The 19566-nt window shown below is 39.2% G+C and overlaps 2 protein-coding genes across 2 annotated transcripts in view; both read right to left on the reverse strand.

Annotated features, from left to right (window-relative positions):
- LOC123771896 (opioid-binding protein/cell adhesion molecule) overlaps window positions 1-19566 on the reverse strand; it is a 365209-nt gene that overhangs the window by 86626 nt on the left and 259017 nt on the right. The gene's annotated exons all lie outside the window — the stretch shown is intronic.
- Window positions 7283-7957, reverse strand: LOC138372272 (adventurous-gliding motility protein Z-like). Its single transcript, XM_069337550.1, has one exon. The coding sequence runs from the start codon at window positions 7955-7957 to the stop codon at window positions 7283-7285; it is 675 nt and encodes a 224-aa protein (XP_069193651.1).

The following is a 19566-nucleotide window of genomic DNA, read 5'->3' on the forward strand; positions in this document are numbered from 1 at the left end:
ACACACACACACAAACACACACGCACACACACACATAGACTGAAGGAATGGAGGAACACACATAGACAAACTGAAGGAATGGTAGAACAAAAGGTTGTTAGAGTTTAAGCCAAGCAAATGTAATGTAATGAAGACAGGTGTAGGGAGCTGGAGGCCAGATACTAGTTATCATTTGGGAGATGAAATTCTTCAAGAGACAGTGAGAGAAAAAGACTTGGGGGTTGATATTACGCCAAACCTGTCCCCTGCAGCCCATATCAAGAGGATAACATCAGCGGCATATGCCAGGCTGGCCAACATAAGAACGGCATTTAGAAACTTGTGTAAGGAATCATTCAGAACTTTGTATATCATATATGTCAGGCCAATCCTGGAGTATGCAGCCCCAGCATGGAGTCCATAGTTTAGTCATGGATAAGACTAAACTGGAAAAGGTTCAAAGGTTTGCCACTAGTACCTGAGCTGGGAGGAATGAGCTACGAGGAGAGCTACTGGAATTAAACTTCACGTCGCTGGAAGACAGAAGAGTTAGGGAAGACATGACCACCACATTCAAGATTCTCAAATGAATTGATAGGGTAGATAAAGACAGGCTATTTAACACAAGGAACACACGCACTAGGGGACACAGGTGGAAACTGAGTGCCCAAATGAGCCACAGAGATATTAAAAATAATTTTTTTTAATGTCAGAGTGGTTGACAAATGGAATGTATTAGTAAGTGATGTGGTGGAGGCTGACTCCATACACAGTTTCAAGTGTAGATATAATAGAGCCCAATAGGCTCAGGAACCTGTACACCTACTGATTGACAGTTGAGAGGCGGGACCAAAGAGCCAGAGCTCAGCCCCCCTCCACCCCACAACCACAACTAGATGAGAACACATAAACACGCTTCTCATGCGTCGTGGCTGTTCATTACGATTAAACTGCGTCCAATAACTCAGCAGTCGTTTTGTACACGTCCGCTAGTGATGGGATCACATACTCCCAGAGAATATGGGGTCGTCTACGGAGAGTATATTGGGAGTATACGGGGAGTATACCGGGAGTATTCAGGTAGTAAACGGGGGAGTGAATGTGAGAATATACTTGAGTAACGTAGAGTGAGAGGGGAGAGTAAGAAGGGCAAGTGAGAGGGGTAGAATGAAAGAGGAGAATGAGAAGGGGGGACGAAGCGGAGGGACCAATGGAATGGAAACGAAGGGGTCAAGGTGGTGATGAGGGGAAAATGGGAAGAGGAGTATTGGGTGCAAAGAGAGGGAAAGAGACCCGGGTACAGCCGGGAAGCTCTTCTATATGTATATAAATAGAAATGTATATCTGTTCGAGGGTGGAGGGGGAGAGTTGGTAGAGGCGGGAGGGAAGAGGCAGAGAGGAGGAGAAGGGTAAAAATGGGGTAGAGGAGAGGGAAGAGGAGAGGACGCAGACAAAGGAGAAAAGAAGAGGGGGTGGAAATTTACCCCACTAACACACACACACACACACATATATATATATATATATATATATATATATATATATATATATATTATTACACACTAGGGGGGTACCTAGTAGTGCCCAGGAAAGTCTGTCTCTCCACCCACTTTCCTAATTCCACCCCATCTCCCCCATTGTCCCCCTGGCCCCAATCTCCTAGGTCCCCCTAACATAGATTATGTATATAATGTGGCCGGATGCCCATTCCAGGGGGCACTCTACTAGTTACACTCATCCAACTCGACCACTTTTCTTTAAATTCCACTAGCTATTTCGTAAATCTTGCGTCCAATCCTGGCTTGTATGCTATTCCCAATATCCAGGGCCTTGTGATTATTAAGTAATCTTTTGTTGCGTATATTATCAAAAGCTATGGATAATTTACATGTGAGGGTAGCTCTTAGTTCAAGCTACAGAAGGTTTATTTGTAAGAAATAAGATCATATGTTTCTGAATGAATATTGGTTAAATATGCCCAAGATTTATACTTAATGGTTGCTTAGAGAGAGAGAGAGAGAGAGAGAGAGAGAGAGAGAGAGAGAGAGAGCGAGAGAGAGAGCGAGAGAGAGAGAGAGAGAGAGAGAGAGAGAGAGAGAGAGAGAGAGAGAGAGAGAGAGAGAGAGAGAGAGAGCGAGAGAGAGAGAGAGAGAGAGAGTGAGAGAGAGAGAGAGAGAGAGAGAGAGAGAGAGAGAGAGAGAGAGAGAGAGAGAGAGAGAGAGAGCGAGAGAGAGTGAGAGAGAGAGAGAGAGAGAGAGAGAGTGAGAGAGAGAGAGAGAGAGAGAGAGAGAGAGAGAGAGAGAGAGAGAGAGAGAGAGAGAGAGAGAGAGAGAGAGAGAGAGAGAGAGAGAGAGTATGCGAGCTGGTGTCACCCCTGCCACTGTATCTTGTTGCATCGATCTAACCTGGGCTTGTCTCCTAGTGTTTTTCTTGTCCCCAACGGACCCCATGGCGAAGGCCGGACATTTTCTCGTTTAGGTACAAGGGTATTGTCCAATATGGATTGCTTATATATACGCCTTGGGTGTGCTCGTCTAACTTTACTAGCAGACGTTGAACCTTAACTGTTGAGATCAGCCTCCTAACCTGTAGTCGACTGGTGAAAAAGTCCCTCATCACGCAGAGATCTAATATATATATATATATATATATATATATATATATATATATATATATATATATATATATAATATATATATATATATATATATATATATATATATATATATATATATATATATATATATGTCGTACCTAGTAGCCAGAACGCACTTGTCAGCCAACTATGCAAGGCCCGATTTGCCTAATAAGCCAAGTTTTCATGAATTAATTGTTTTTCGACTACCTAACCTACCTAACCTAACCTAACCTAACTTTTTCTGCTATCTAACCTAACCTAACCTATAAAGATAGGTTAGGTTAGGTTAGGTACGGTTGGTTAGGTTCGGTCATATATCTACGTTAATTTTAACTCCAATACAAAAAATTGACCTCATATATAATGAAATGGGTAGCTTTATCATTTCATAAGAAAAAAAAATAGAGAAAATATATTAATTCAGGAAAACTTGGCTTATTAGGCAAATCGGGCCTTGCATAGTAGGCTGAGAAGTGCGTTCTGGCTACTAGGTACGACATATATATATATATATATATATATATATATATATATATATATATATATATATATATATGTATATAAACAGCATTTTAGTTTATATGTATAATCTGTTTTCACCACTTCCTTTCCTATTTCATTCCAAATAATTGAGAACACTAAGCACGTGATTTCCAACTTTCTTTTGAGTTATTTTGATTAAATTCATACTTTTTTAAATTCACTAAATTCATTAAATTCACGCTTTTTCGTATTTTTCCATCTAAAATATCATAGTTTTCTCTTCCTGCCACGTTCCTTGACTATACTTTAAGTTGTGGTCCAGTCTACCATATTTTTGTTATCATCTATGCATGTGATATTTTGGTTATCCTCTTACTTCACGCTGTTCAGCTCCAAGATTAATGATACCGGTCTCTGTGTATGGCAGAATTGGGCTCCTTGCTAGTGCCTTATTATCCAGAAATAGTCTGACAAAGCTGAAAATATGAGTTTACTTTGGGTTGTCTGAGTGTATGTTATTAACTAAACTTTCTTGAAAATATTTACCTTTGTATCTGTTACTCTTTTCTCAGGGTAACAAACTATCTATAACTCATAGCAATGGATTGTAATGATAACTTATTCATTCGCTGATGTTCTTACTCTCTCTCTCTCTCTCTCTCTCTCTCTCTCTCTCTCTCTCTCTCTCTCTCTCTCTCTCTCTCTCTCTCTCTATCCACTATATTATGAGGGCCGGTGCATTAATTTTCAACATACATGGTGATACGTTATCTTGTCCTTCACTGTTGGTTTTCTCCTGATGTGGCTGTGCAGCAATTTAGGTTGAGTCTTTGCCTTGCTTGCTATGTCAATTTTATATTGTCTCTTTGTCTCTCCTCTCACCCTGACGTACTCATTCCTGGCGCTCTGGTATCTTTCTCTTGCTCTCTATTGTCCTGTTATTTCTATAGTTTCTCCATGTCCTTTTACTTAGTTGCTTTGATATCTTACCTCTCCCATTAAACCATGTTTCTTGTCTCCATTTATTTTGTTTCCTTTCGGACCAGGACGAACGTGTCTGCTGCCTCCTTCCGCGTGAGTCCATCATGTCTTGGGCCGTCTTTCCTCTGAACTCTGTTTCCCAAGCCACATCTGTTAGAAATTTTCTTATCTCTTCATAGTTTTCCTTCCGGAATGCTGGCTTTTTGTGTTCTGGACCTTACCTTGAGTACCTTAACCCTACTTCGACCAGGTACTCAAACATCAGTACACTGTGATCACTCATTCCCACAGGGGCTTCGAAACCGATTTCCTCTTATGTCGGAGTAGTTTAGAGTGAATACTTGGTCGAGTCTCGCTGGTTCATCGTTGCCTTGTAATATGTGCATTCATATCTATATGTGTGTCACTGTGTGTTTCCTTGCCCCTCTTTATCATTTGCCTTTTTTTTCTTCTCATTCACTCTTCCTCTTCATATGCGTTTTGTTTTTAGTTTTTAAACTGTTTCTATGGTTCATTAGGAATGGTGATATGCCCATTGGAATTTACAAGCTAAAAGCTGTTATCCTTCATCGACTCATCCTCTAACAGGTCCTCCTAATAGAGCGTCGCATTTTGACGTATACTCTACCTAAAGCCTAAAATAGCCGTACTAGAAAATGGTAGCGGCTTACGAAATTGACCAAATGTCCCGTTTTCTGTTGTTTGTCTTCTGGTAGGTTAGGATACGGTATTTTAGAACGACAGTTTATTGATGTTGGGAAGCCTTAAGAGGACGCGTTGCATCCTTATCTTGACACTATTAACTCAATTATTTGGCGAAGGTATTACCTCTTATATAAGAAGAAAAATCTAATTGAACAACAGCTGAAAATATAAATTTATTTCAACATTAAAAGCATCTCAAATGATTTCATTAAATATTATATTTAATTAGAAAGTATGAAAAAAAACATGCTATAGATTTCGCTTTAAAATATTCTGTTTGGCAAATATATTAACATTCTTTAATTATATATTCAATAACGGTTACACAAAAATCCTCTCATGTGTACTATACCAAGGTTTTCAATAAGCTTTTCATGAAATGCCTTCATAAAAAGCTATTTTGCAAAGTAATTGATATTGGGAAGGAAAATTGGTATTGGTAAAAATGGAATCCAGGATCCGAGACGGGATTACCGATGGAAAAAAAGCGAATTGCATTAATCGGTACAACTCCTGAACGTTACAAAAGGGGGGGGGGGGGGAGTTGGGCGGGGGGGTTGGGCGGGGGGGGGGGGGGGGTGGGGGGGGGGGGAAGGGGGACCATAGAGTCTCTCCCGAGTGGCTGAGTGCAACTAGGGGATCTGACAAGATTTCTCCGAGTGGGCACGAGTAACAAGGGGGATCTCCCCAAGACTCTCCCGAGTGGGTGAATGTAGCTCAGGGAACAGGCTGCCTTCTACAGAGTGCAGGAACAAGTTGCCTTACAGAGTTGCAGTGTTGAAACAAATTTCCTTCTTGGGTTACAGAGTATATTGGCACTCACATTTGATAGATAAAGAGCACCCGGAACAAAATAACTTCTTGATATATATATATATATATATATATATATATATATATATATATATATATGTCGTACCTAGTAGCCAGAACGCACTTCTCAGCCTACTATGCAAGGCCCGATTTGCCTAATAAGCCAAGTTTTCATGAATTAATTGTTTTTCGACTACCTAACCTACCTAACCTAACCTAACCTAACTTTTTCGGCAACCTAACCTAACCTAACCTATAAAGATAGGTTAGGTTAGGTTAGGTAGGGTTGGTAAGGTTTGGTCATATATCTACGTCAATTTTAACTCCAATAAAAAAAAATTGACCTCATACATAATGAAATGGGTAGCTTTATCATTTCATAAGCAAAAAATTCGAGAAAATATATTAATTCATGAAAACTTGGCTTATTAATCAAATCGGGCCTTGCATAGTAGGCTGAGAAGTGCGTTCTGGCTATTAGGTACGACATATATATATATATATATATATATATATATATATATATATATATATATATATAATATCAGGGAAAATATATTAACAACTTCCATCGAGAGAAACAAGTAAATATTCGATGTAAGTCTTTAAAATTAAACTTTACAAATATGTTGAAATAATCGATTTTGACTAAATAAGAAACATTTATAACCTTCAAAAACTAGCACAATTGAAGACAGAAGAAACTTAATATATATTCTGCTAAGTATTGTAAATATGTGGCCACGTCTGTGGTAGAAAATAATAATAATAATAATATAAAAATTAGTATTAGCAGTGGCGTCCAAGGCATCTAGGAATGCCAGAATAAGATATATGCTCAAGCCAAAACCCATACCAGTTATAAACTTATACCTAAAATGCAAGTACTTCAGCACACATTTTCCAGATAATGTAAAAATTTGCTTCAAGCCTTCCCTCTGACACACACACACACACACACACACACACACACACACACACACACACACACACACACACACACACACACATACACATATTTACATCACCACACACACATTCTGCTTTCCCCACGCTATTTATGTCTCATTTGTGTCTTATTTAACGTGTAACGTCCCCCTTCCTCCTCGCCCCAGCTGGGTCGTCTCACATCAAAAGACCTTGTTCAAATACCAGGGCACGCGCGCTCCAGGCAATCTTGAGACTGTCCTGTGGAGTGGTGGCGTCTTACGTGTCTTGAGACCAGTGAAGGAAAGGGAGTGGAACAGGAGAAGGAAGAGGAGGAGGAGAAGGAGGGGGTACAGAAGAGGAAAAGAAGATAAACGGGAACTTTAGAAGGAGAAGGAAGGAGGAGGGAAGGAAAAGAAGATAAACGGGAACTTTAGAAGGAGAAGGAAGGAGGAGGGAAGGAAAAGAAGAGAGGGGAACGAATGGAGATGAGATAGGAAAGAGATGATGAGGAGAATGAATGAGAGTTGAAGAATGAGAAAGAAGAGGCGAAGGAGGACAGACCTAAGCTCAAGAGGAGGAGCAGGTTGCGGATCAGAGGCAGGTAAGGAAGGAAAAGAAGGAAGAGAAAGAGGAGGAGAAAGAGTAGGAAGGAGAGGAAGAGGTGGAAAACATAGAAATATGGAAATATGAATAGGAGAGAAACGAATGGAACAGGAGAGGATGAAAATAGGGAGAAACCTGAATCCCCTGAATTTAAGTGATAATGTCTGTGTCTGCTAGAGTAGCGTCTGTGTCTGCTAGAGTAGCGTCTGTGTCTGCTAGAGTAGCGTCTGTGTCTGCTAGAGTAGCGTCTGTGTCTGCTAGAGTAGCGTCTGCGTCTGCTAGAGTAGCGTCTGTGTCTGCTAGAGTAGCGTCTGTGTCTGCCAGAGTAGCGTCTGTGTCTGCTAGAGTAGCGTCTGTGTCTGCTAGAGTAGCGTCTGCGTCTGCTAGAGTAGCGTCTGTGTCTGCTAGAGTAGCGTCTGTGTCTGCTAGAGTAGCGTCTGTGTCTGCTAGAGTAGCGTCTGTGTCTGTTAGAGTACCGTCTGTGTCTGCTAGAGTAGCGTCTGTGTCTGCTAGAGTAGCGTCTGTGTCTGCTAGAGTAGCGTCTGTGTCTGCTAGAGTAGCGTCTGCGTCTGCTAGAGTAGCGTCTGTGTCTGCTAGAGTAGCGTCTGTGTCTGCTAGAGTAGCGTCTGTGTCTGCTAGAGTAGCGTCTGTGTCTGTTAGAGTACCGTCTGTGTCTGCTAGAGTAGCGTCTGTGTCTGCTAGAGTAGCGTCTGTGTCTGCTAGAGTAGCGTCTGTGTCTGCTAGAGTAGCGTCTGTGTCTGCTAGAGTAGCGTCTGCGTCTGCTAGAGTAGCGCCTGTGTGTCCGAAAGTAGCGTCTTTGGCCATCTCAGAATTCCAATATCCCGTTTCCCACGTTCTCAAATCCAGTAATCTCATTTTTAAAATCTCTCTGTCTCTCTCTCTTTCTACTTATCTATCTTCCTCTCTCTCTCTCTCTCTCTCTCTCTCTCTCTCTCTCTCTCTCTCTCTCTCTCTCTCTCTCTCTCTCTCTCTCTCTCTCTCTCTCTCTCTCTCTCTCTCTTCCGTTCTATCTTTCAATCTATCTATTTACATGATAGGATATTTCGCTGATATTTTCCTCCCTTCAAATTTAGAGAAAATTCTACCTCCATTCACAGTTGTCTTATCGTCGCTTTAATCAACACCTTTCCTTATCCTCTAATTCTTTCTCTTCCACGACTTCGTACTCTCGCTCTCCCCTTCAACGATACATCGTCCGTCACATTATGGGATTTCTTCGACTTAGAGTAGAGCTTCATCCCTTCAGGGGCCCACAGGAAGCCGGGTCCTTCTAAACCCAGATTTTTCAGCTTTTCAGGAGCGTCTATCTTTAAGTTGAATAGAACAAGAGAAAATGTGAACCTTTCTTTTCACCAACATCGGCCGGAAACTTGCCCATTGCGTGGCATCGGTTTTAGGTCACCATGTCTCTAAATTATCGTTGACTTTTACTTAGTCATTTCGACGTGTCAGGGACTGATAAAAAGAGCATCTATCCTAAAGCCTTTCCTATAATTTTGATTTATTTATGACCTGATAAACATGTAAAGAAATTCGACGATAAGAGTTATCAGGAAAATTAAGAGAGAGAACAAAAGTTGGCCTCAGCTTTTGTGCCCTAAACGTTTTTGTCCTCAGTTTCTGTGCCCAAGGGAAATACATTAGTTATTTAGATAACATCGCCAACGTATCTCTTAAACTTCAACTGGACCTGGCAATTTCTTTTTGCGTTTTTGCTTTATATTTTATTATGTTAGAGGCACTTCCGGTATAATCTCGGGTTGTTAGCTCCAGAAGAGGAGCACAAGTGATGCGGGTGAAGGTGGAGTGGGCTGGCTGATTGGTTGGCTGGCTGGCTGGCTGGCTGGCTGGCTGGCTGGCTGGCTGATTGGCTGGCTGGCTGGCTGATTGACTGGCTGGCTAGCTGATGGGCTGGCTGGCTTAATGAATGATTCATTATCTAGTAGGCTGGTAGGTGGGCAAACAAAGGTTACTGGTTGTTAGTAATGTCGGATATTGACTACTGAGAACAAAGGCTTTTTATGTACATGATGTTGGAAGACATACTATATGTGTGTTCTCTGTCTGTCTGTCTGTCTGTCTGTCTCTCTCTCTCTCTCTCTCTCTCTCTCTCTCTCTCTCTAACTGTTTACTGTCAAATGCTGACGATATGATCGATTTCCCTTTATTATATCACGTACTTTATTTACCCAACTTTGAACAAGCAACTTCCAGCATACCTGCAGGAGGTCGTTGTTGTCAAGAAAAGTTATGGCTGGTCGTTAGTGCAGCTTGTTCGATAATAGTGGCTTTGTGGCCTGAGCCCCAAGGAGGAATATATTACTGATTAACAAAGATATGAAAAATATATTGGACTTGATTTCCTTACCTTAGGTGGTCAAAAGTCCTTCTTATTCAGGAAGGATTTGAAAGTTAAATGTCAAGTATTTTGTGTAATCGTCTTGCATGGTAAAAATGATTTAATGACCACATTTGAACCTTTCACTTTTAAAACACATTTATCAGCAAAACTGGCTTAAAAAACACTAAGGACGAGATAGTTTTAAAGTGGTATTTAAGTTTCTTATCAGACTCAAAAAGGCTTAACCTCGTTGGTTGTGCCATGTAGTCTTAGGCTGCCCAGCTCCTTGGTCTGTCTTCAGATCTTAGCTCCTGTTGGTTTGAGCCAAGTCTCGCTACATATCTTTGGGCACATTTTAGTTTGATTTCCCTGCTGCCCATGCCTAGGGCAACATGCTTTACAAAGGTCGTAGTTCTCACTGTGTTGTGCTTGCAAGTAGAGCATTAGCTCACCCTTCCAGCCCTGATTCAACTAAATGCTTTTCATTAAACTAATTAATTACTCACACGCTGTTATGAGGCGAATCTTAACACTTCCATGATTCATCAACATCCTAAGCTTGCCCCCATGTCCCTTCGGTCTTTTTTTATGTTTAGTTACAAACATTTCATATTTATTTGTTCTCAGTCATTTCCTCTAAGAGTATTCATATCGCAATCGTGTCTCTTTTTCTTCATCTCTCCATAGTTGTAATGTCAATTTCACACAACTTTTCCTCATGTCTCAACCTCATGTCTCTTCCGAATTCATAACTGAGGCTAACTTAGAACTTTTTCTATATTTCTTTCAGTAGATGTGATCTGATGAGGAAATGCATGTTTCAGAGTAGATCACTCATTAAAAGTTGGAACATAATTGTGTTCAGAAATTCTATAACCCAATTATGTAGTCTTCATGTTATCTCTGCTCCTGATTATTTTCCAGTTTACACGATTACAAGAGATTACATTACAAGAGCCTTCAGTGCAAGTGTGTGTGTTTGAGAGTAAGAAAGGAAAAGTGAGAGACATGGACAGCATGCTGATATACCCTGTAACGTATCAGAGACCCGTTCAGAAGGAGAAAAAAGACAGGAGTTTTCTCACGAGTCTCACATGCCAGAAAAGAATCGAGGTTCACGTATCAAAACAGACGAGACAGCTGTCGTGATCCTATAAAAGGTTTTGAAGACTTTTTGGACGATCATCTGACATCCAGGGTTTCTCCAAGTACTGTTTCTTTACTCTTTTCCTTCACATCCTTGTTATCATGTATCTTTCCTAATTTTCTTTCTACTCCCTCCATCACTATTGGACTCACAACCTACTGTAATCCCAAATTTGCATTGATCTCTATCATATTAATGCTGGAATCTGGAGGGTTTTTTTATGTACCTTCATTGTACTGTAGTTCGCTCTGAGCTTCCGCCTTCACTAACCTGTCTCACTCGCATCACAGTCAAAATATCTCTGTAACGTTCAACTTTATGAGTAATTGTATACTCGCTAAGTGAGTCTTTTACGAGACGTTATTTCGGGTCAATAGTGAGGGAGATGAAGAGAGAGTGAGTTATTGGGCCGGGGTTCGAGCCCCGGCTGGTAATTGACTGCTCGCAAATCTTCAAATGTTCGCCTCAGTTCACCTAGCACTAATTGGGGACCTGATATAAGCCACTTGGCGCATCCTGTTCCAGTCAGAAACTATCACCTTCTGTACTTATACTGGTGAAAGAGAGAGAGAGAGAGAGAGAGAGAGAGAGAGAGAGAGAGAGAGAGAGAGAGAGAGAGAGAGAGAGAGAGAGAGAGTGAGACATGCAGAAGTAGAAGTAGAGGGAGTAGTAGAGTGATATATGATTGGATGGATGAAATAAGGGAAGAAAACCATTAGGATATCGTTCACATAACCCAAACGCTTAACTAGGGGAAGGAGGTGATGAAAATATTAGTGAATAACCTAGTTAACTCCTCTCAGACTGTTTACATTCTATTAACGCACATTACTTGACATTCTCACATTAGCTTCAAGCCTTAATATTAGATTCACCCTCACTGAGATGAAAATAGGAGGATGAATATATTTTCCTCGTATCCAGCATAATACATAGGAATCGAACTTGAAATAATTGGTTATTGCCAATGATAACGGTGATTCTGCAGACAATAATGCTTCACCTGTTGCTGAATCTATTTGCGTTATTGATTTACCCAAACCTGCGTGAACTAGTGGGGTAAGGCGAACATGCACACTGTATGCTCAAGGGTTTAATATCTCCAAAAAAATGACTACGATAATATATATGTTTTCTTTCGTTCACAGACCTCGTTCGTTCTTTTCTTTGATAAAGCCGTATTTAAATACTCTTATTTTGTTATATATTCTACGAGAAATGCCTCATTTTATATAACGAACCGGATGGGGGGTTATACTTATGTGTCTGGGTCTCTCTCTCACCTCTCCCTTTCTCCCTCTCTCTCTCTCTCTCTCTCTCTCTCTCTCTCTCTCTCTCTCTCTCTCTCTCTCTCTCTCTCTCTCTCTCTCTCTCTCTCTCTCTCTCTCTCTCTCTCTCTCTCTCTTCTCTCTCTCTCTCTCTTTCTCTCTCTTTTCTCATCCGCTCTTTCCCAATCTTTCCCTCTCCTGCCTTTCTAATTTCTCTTCCTACTATACTACCCTCTTTTCAATAATACGTAAACGATGCCAACAATTATTTCTTCAGAACAATTTTTAAAGATAATTGATAATTATTTTATAATGACGAGGTACAATAAATTTAATCCTCCAGAAACGGATGAGAGAGCTGGAGTTACATTTACTCAGTCATTTAATCAGACTTTGTTAATATAATTGTTCAAATGGTTACATTTTTAGTGATATAAAGTTTGTGTTCACTAAAGTAGGAGAAGAGCAAGGAATAGTTTGTTTACATTCATATCCCACTTACATTATAGTTGTATATTACCTTCATCTGTATTAATAAGTTTCTTTTTAAATTATTATCATGAATTCATCATTAAAAATGAGCAATAGTTTGATTTCAACCAAAGCACAGGTTTTGCTTACCAATGTATAATATGAATTTCACACTAATTATTATTTTCATCCTTAGAATAATAATTTTTTTGACATATATAATTAGCAATTCTAACTTGACTTTTTCCCGAGTAATAATTTGACTTCTTCAAGGTTAAAAAAATAACTTCCTTCAGTTCGCTTAAATATGTTGATTCAGAAATATCATTGCACATGACAAAACAGAGCAAAAATACACATAAATTCAATGTGCAATAAACTTTACAGCAGAACAGATGGGCGGCCAGGTGGGGGGTTGGAGGGTGGGGGGGGATGGGGGGTGGGGGGGGGGGTTAAAATGATTGAAATTCGAACAGGGCATCTGCAGGGCCTAATGACGTCGGGCTAAATCCTATTTCGGTAATCAAAGTCAAGTAATTTTTATCGTGGAGGCCTTACATCCTCACACACACACACACACACACACACACACACACACACACACACACACACACACACACACACACACACACACACACACACACTCACACACACGCCTGTGGTGGAGGCAGACTTCATACTCAGTTTCAAATGGAGATATGATAGAGCCCAATAGACTTGAGAACCTGTACATCAGGTGATAAAGAGTAGAGAGGCGGATCCGAAGAAATGAAGCTCAAACTCCGCATGCAATTAGGTGAGTACACACAAACTTACAGAGCAAGAGAGAGAGTAATGTTGATTTCTGGTTAATCATTGAACGAAACACTCATACAACCATGTATAATTAATTTCTGAACAATTTTTTTTATCTACTTTATTAATTTTACTAATAGGACTGTTGTAAATATTGTATACATGTTTTGGTAGTTCAGAAAGATAAGGAGAACAATTGCATGCTGGCTTATGTACAAGATCGATAACAAAACTATTCATCAAAGAGAGTTGAACCAAGGTCATATGAACCAAGATCAGGTGAGCTTAGGTTAAAGGTAAATCAGCTTAATTCTTGGTTAGAATAAAGTTAAAGGACCACTTTTGACCTTCAGAATTCAGTCAACATTTTCATAAATAATTGTTTTGATTACAAATCTACTGAATTCCGTGACCAAATGAAACGTACACGACATATTATATTTTTGTTCTTGATTAATGGAGAGTGACAAGGAGGCACGTGCCAATCACATTTGAACACATAGGTACTGAGCTAGTCATCAATAATATGTTATTTTCAGCTCTGATAATCGATTTAGCATCTTACTGCTCATTCCTGAGTTATCACAGACTGACAAATTGGAAACATTACCCCATAGAGCTAGTCAAGTGGCACATCAGCGGCCCACTATCTGGTTGTCAGAGGAATTATGGATCATCAATGATTTTTACAACAGTTAAATCGGGGTGATATATTTTTTTTTCGAGGAAATGCGTTCGCTAATTCTGCATCAGCAATCCACATTGGTTTTATGATATTTAAACCCGCATTTCGGTAGTGTTTTAAAAGCCCGGGCCATTTTTTCCGGCTGATCTAAAAGCATTTTGCCGGAGTGAAAATTTGGTGATGAAAATTATAATTCGTTATAGATTTTTGTTTTTCAGTAGAGTGTGGGAGTTGTGGAGGGGTTAATTCTGGTTTTAAAGTAACTATTTGAAGTCACATATTTACCTTCCTCGTTAATGTTATCTGTACTAGGTAAAGTTAATAATACAGTTCAGAATCAACAATTCCTTGAAATATGAATAGCGGATCTAGAGATAAACTCAAAGAGTGGCTACCTCACAGGAGAGATTATAGTGGCCTTACGGTTATGCTCAAGATTTTCAACTTCCATGATAATGATATGGTGGTAGTCACAACTCAAGGCCCTCAGCCTTGAACAGTTTCATACTGGCTGGGACTTTCTCATGAACATCATAAGCAATCATTAATTACAAAACTAACTCGCATTTGCAACATGTTTGCTCAACACGCATGTGTGCGTGGAATCAAAGTCAATTGAACGTATGAAGGCTCTGGTATATAGGTGGCTCCTGAGTAGATTAGTTTATTTCTAGATTCACTTATTAGTCTTATGAATACCATCTCCATTCTGGGTTGAGAGAGAGAGAGAGAGAGAGAGAGAGAGAGAGAGAGAGAGAGAGAGAGAGAGAGAGAGAGAGAGAGAGAGAGAGAGAGAGAGAGAGAGAGAGAAGAAAGTGGGAGGAAATAGTATGAAGGCTGTGATAGGTCATGCTCTCAACACTAACAATACTAGCCACGTCCGCTTTAGCCAGTTACTATTTCTACTGTTTCAGCTCCTATTCCTACTCCTTTTGTCCCTGTTTCTTCCTTTACTCCTATTCCAGCTACTATCTGCTACAGTATATTTTGCGGTTCTTCGTGGTCTTCTTGCTTCAGAGTCATCTGTTGTACCTGTTCCTTCTGTTGTTAGTGGTACTACCGCTGTCCTCCCCGTCGCACCTAGGAGTCGCGTCACGTCGGGGCGAGCTAGTTAGTGTCCTACCCGGCTCACTTTAACTGAGGGGTAAACAGAGCTGTCTGGCGCCCAACGCAGCGGTTCCTTAGCGCTCACTGCTTCACAAAAACATTCTCCGGACCATCAAAAACACTCACATAAAATAAAGCACAAAATAAAAACCACCCACACACACACACACACACACACACACACACACACACACACACACACACACACACACACACACACACACACAGCCACGTCTTGGCCGTCAAGTTCCCAACGTTTGCTCAGTTGCCTAAATCATTTACTTTTCTTCAACATTTTATTAAATTATTTGTTTTTTTGTTCAATTTCGAAGCCTTTTCACTGTCGGTAAATTCGTGGTCCAATGCTATAATTTATATCACTATTTTTACTATAGTTTTCGTCATTGTTACTAAAATCTTTATTATATATTGATATTATTTTGGTCCAATTCTAGTTTCATTTAAATATATGTTACGTATATGGTTATGGCTATTGGCAATATCTTAGGCAAAAGGAGAAGAGAGTTTGGATATCTTATGCTAAAATCTTTATTTTTGTTCTCTAATCTTCTCTTCTCTGCTGCGAACTGACATGAGACTTGAATCATTTCTAAATATACACAATACTAAAGTCTCTACTTTAAAGAATAATATCTATATCTCGCATATCAATCTAAGTCTTTTTAACTGGTAAAATTTACTCAACACCTTCTTGAGCTGACTCTTGAAATCTTACTCAGCTGTTCTTTATTTCACTCAACACCATCCTGAGCCTTCACTTTTAATAGTCTAAAGCTGTACTATATTTCACTAAGCAGCATCTTTAGCTGGCTTCTTTAATCTTACTTAGCTGTAAAGCTGTAATCTATTTATTTCAGCACAATCTTGGGCTGGCTCCTATAATTTTCCTCATGTGTAATTTATTTCTCTCAGCACCCTCACTACCTAGGCTCCATTAATCTTTATTCATTGTTTCAGATTACTTTCTTCGGCATTTTTCGAACTCCATTATCAGTATATTCATTTACTCTCTTGTTAATCACCATTTATGAGCTCAATTTTTAATCTCGTTTACTTCAATTACTATTTTGTTTAATATATAACATGACTCACCTCTCGCGGTCAGCCATCATGCTCTCGAATGATGAGAGACCATAAATTTTATATGCAAACATTTGAATCATAAGACTTCAATTAGAGAAATTAAATGCACATTGACATGCTGAGTATCCAAACAAAAGATCTGGTTGCCAAATTTACTGTACCTTATAATTTTAGTCACTACAAGGGTCGCATCAATGAGATAGTATTGTTAATTTGTGCATTAACAGAGACATAAACACGATTAATACGTCTGAGAAAGAGGAATAAGCTTATATTTCATGCTTCTTAAACTAAACTGCCATAATGGAGATAAAGCATAGTCTTGAAGTATTATACACACCACTTAACCTAAATTAGCAGCACGCTCCAGTCTCATACGATTAAATCAATTATAAGAGACAATGATCCTGTAATTGTGGGTGATTATAAAAATCCAGAAGTTGACCGGAATGCCTAATTAATTTGATAGGAAGCAAGGAGCTCAATGAACAGGTTTGAAGAAAATTCATAACCCAGATAATAATGACTTCAAAGCAAATAGACAATAATTATCGTAGTTTTAATGTCACGCGGAAATTTAATTACTAATTAACGATCTGTGAATAATTATGACATAATTACATGTTTATTCAGCTAATCCTCAATATGAACTTAGGTATACCCAAAAAATCATTTGTCGATTACAGATTATAATACGGAAAACATCGAAGACATGTTTCGAGACTTTGTTAATGTCAGTAGGATTGAATGAGTCAAATGAGAACCAAATAACACGTAAAACGAGATGGATAGATGTCACAATGACTGTCAGGGTTAATAAGTCAAAAGTACTATGAAATAAATATGTAAATGAGTGGTATCCCTCAGGATAATACAAATTACACAGGATCATACAAGGAAGGTAATATAAACAGATATATATTAAACACATTCTGTAAGTATGGGTAAACAACGTTTACACATACACACACACAATATATATATATATATATATATATATATATATATATATATATATATATATATATATATATATATATATATATATATATATATATATATATATATATATATATATGTCGTACCTAGTAGCCAGAACTCACTTCTCAGCCTACTATGCAAGGCCCGATTTGCCTAATAAGCCAAGTTTTCAGGAATTAATTGTTTTTCGACTACCTAACCTACCTAACCTAACCTAACCTAACTTTTTCGGCTACCTAACCTAACCTAACCTAACCTAACCTAACCTAACCTAACCTATAAAGATAGGTTAGGTTAGGTTAGGTAGGGTTGGATAGGTTCGGTCATATATCTACGTTAATTTTAATTCCAATAAAAAAAATTGACCTCATACATAATGAAATGGGTAGCTTTATCATTTCACAAGAAAAAAATCAGATGAAATATAATAATTCAGGAAAAATTGGCTTATTAGGCAAATCGGGCCTTGCATAGTAGTCCAAAAAGTGCGTTCTGGCTACTAGGTACGACATATATATATATATATATATATATATATATATATATATATATATATATATATATATATATATTATATTACTTTTTCTGTCTCGGTAATTTCCTTCTCATTTTGTTTTCAGCCTTCCAGTGATGCAGGAGAGATTTAAGTCTACTTTCTTGAGACAGTTTTCTCCTCACTCTTTCAGAAGCAGATTTTTCCTCTGCCTTTGACCAAGGAGCCTTTCTCTGGCGACTTTTAAGGCTTTAAATGATGCGTGAATATGAACTTTCATCTCAAATGTCTATGAAAAGATAATATATATTTCACTCTCAGAGTTTCCTCATTTAATCTCAGGTTTGTGTTTTATTTTTCAACTCATGAATTATTCTTTATTTTCATTTAATCGAACAGAGCAGAATACATTTACGATTTCTGTAATATATTTCTGAAATAAATCAGGTAATCGTTATTTTTAGTCAGTTGTTTATATTTTTAACCATTTACTGATTAACTGTTCATTATCAGGCGTTCAGTTAATTAGGATCCTGGTGGGTGAGGCCAAACAGGAATAATTCTTTACGTTTACGAAGAGAAATAGTGGTAAAAATCCGTTATTTTGGCTAATTCTTATCCTCCAGTTCATGTTTTGCTTTCCTTCTCTTAATATTTTCCAATTCCTCACTTTCGTCTGCTTTTTCGCCATCTTCTTCAGTAATCTCATACCTTTTTTCTTTCATCTACTTCATCTGTTATCAACAATTTCTTTTCTTTCTCCTTGTTCTCATTTCTCTAACCCGCTTTCCCCCTTCTCATTTCATTTCTGTCTCATATCTCCTTTCTCCTCTCAGTTCTTGTCATCTCCATGCATTGTTGCCCTCATAAAAACCAACAGCAGAACTCACCCACCACTTCTCTTGACCTTCTATCACCCACTTAGCAACTATCAAATATATTCTATCTTTCCTTCTCCTCACCGACACATACAAACACCCTCAACCATTATGTAGACACCTGGAGACACACCCCAGTCTCACTGAGACGCTTCCCATGAATATCCATCTACACCTCCAGTACCAACAAGAATCATTCTCTCTCTAAACCAGGATTGAATCCACACAAAGTTCACAATTCCATGCCCAACCAAAACGGTAACTTTCAGCCACGTCAAGCCATGAATATCCATGTACACCTCCAGTACCAACAAGAATCATTCTCTCTCTAAACCAGGATTGAATCCACACAAAGTTCACAATTCCATGCCCAACCATAACGGTAACTTTCAGTCCCGTCAAGCCATTACTCCCGCACTCCCTCACCCACCCACACACACACACAACTCTGCCTGGAAACTTACATGCGAAGCACAGCCCATAACTTCTATCTACGTCTCCTACCACCAACTCCAGCAGTGTCGTTTTCCCCGAGAATTGCTGTCTGGACGATACCCCGGTGCTGCATCACGTTTGTTGACAACACAAACGCATAGTCCTTGCTACCTTACTGTTAGCTATATGAGGCAGGAGTTGGGAACAAAATATGCATGGCAATGGGCTCTTTCTAGGGGTGGGCTTCCATCATGATGATGGGTCTTCGTGAGCCACTCAATTCCGAAACTGGCTCGAATGTTCAGATTCAGTTTTGGTTTCAGTTTTATTCAGTTTGGCTTCTGTTTTTCGTGCGCTCCCATGACTATTTCCCGAGCGTCCATGGGCCAGATTCACGAAAACACTTACGCAAACACTTACGAACCTGTTCATCTTTTCTCAATATTTGGCGGCTTTGTTTCCAATTATTAAACAGATAATGAGCTCCGAAGCACCAGGAGGCTGTTTATAACAATAACAATAGTTGAATGGGAAATTTTCATGCTTGTAAACTGTTTAATAAATGAAACCAAAGTCTCGTAAGTGCTTGCGTAAGTGCTTTCGTGAATCTGGCCCCATGACATCACCTCTGGTGACCTCAGAGCACTCATCATATGCTCCCCACGTGACCCCAGAGCACCCATGATACGCCCCCTTTACCCCTGTGAC

The sequence above is a fragment of the Procambarus clarkii genome, chromosome 38, assembly GCF_040958095.1.
Source record: "Procambarus clarkii isolate CNS0578487 chromosome 38, FALCON_Pclarkii_2.0, whole genome shotgun sequence".
NCBI classification, from domain to species: Eukaryota; Metazoa; Arthropoda; class Malacostraca; order Decapoda; family Cambaridae; genus Procambarus; species Procambarus clarkii.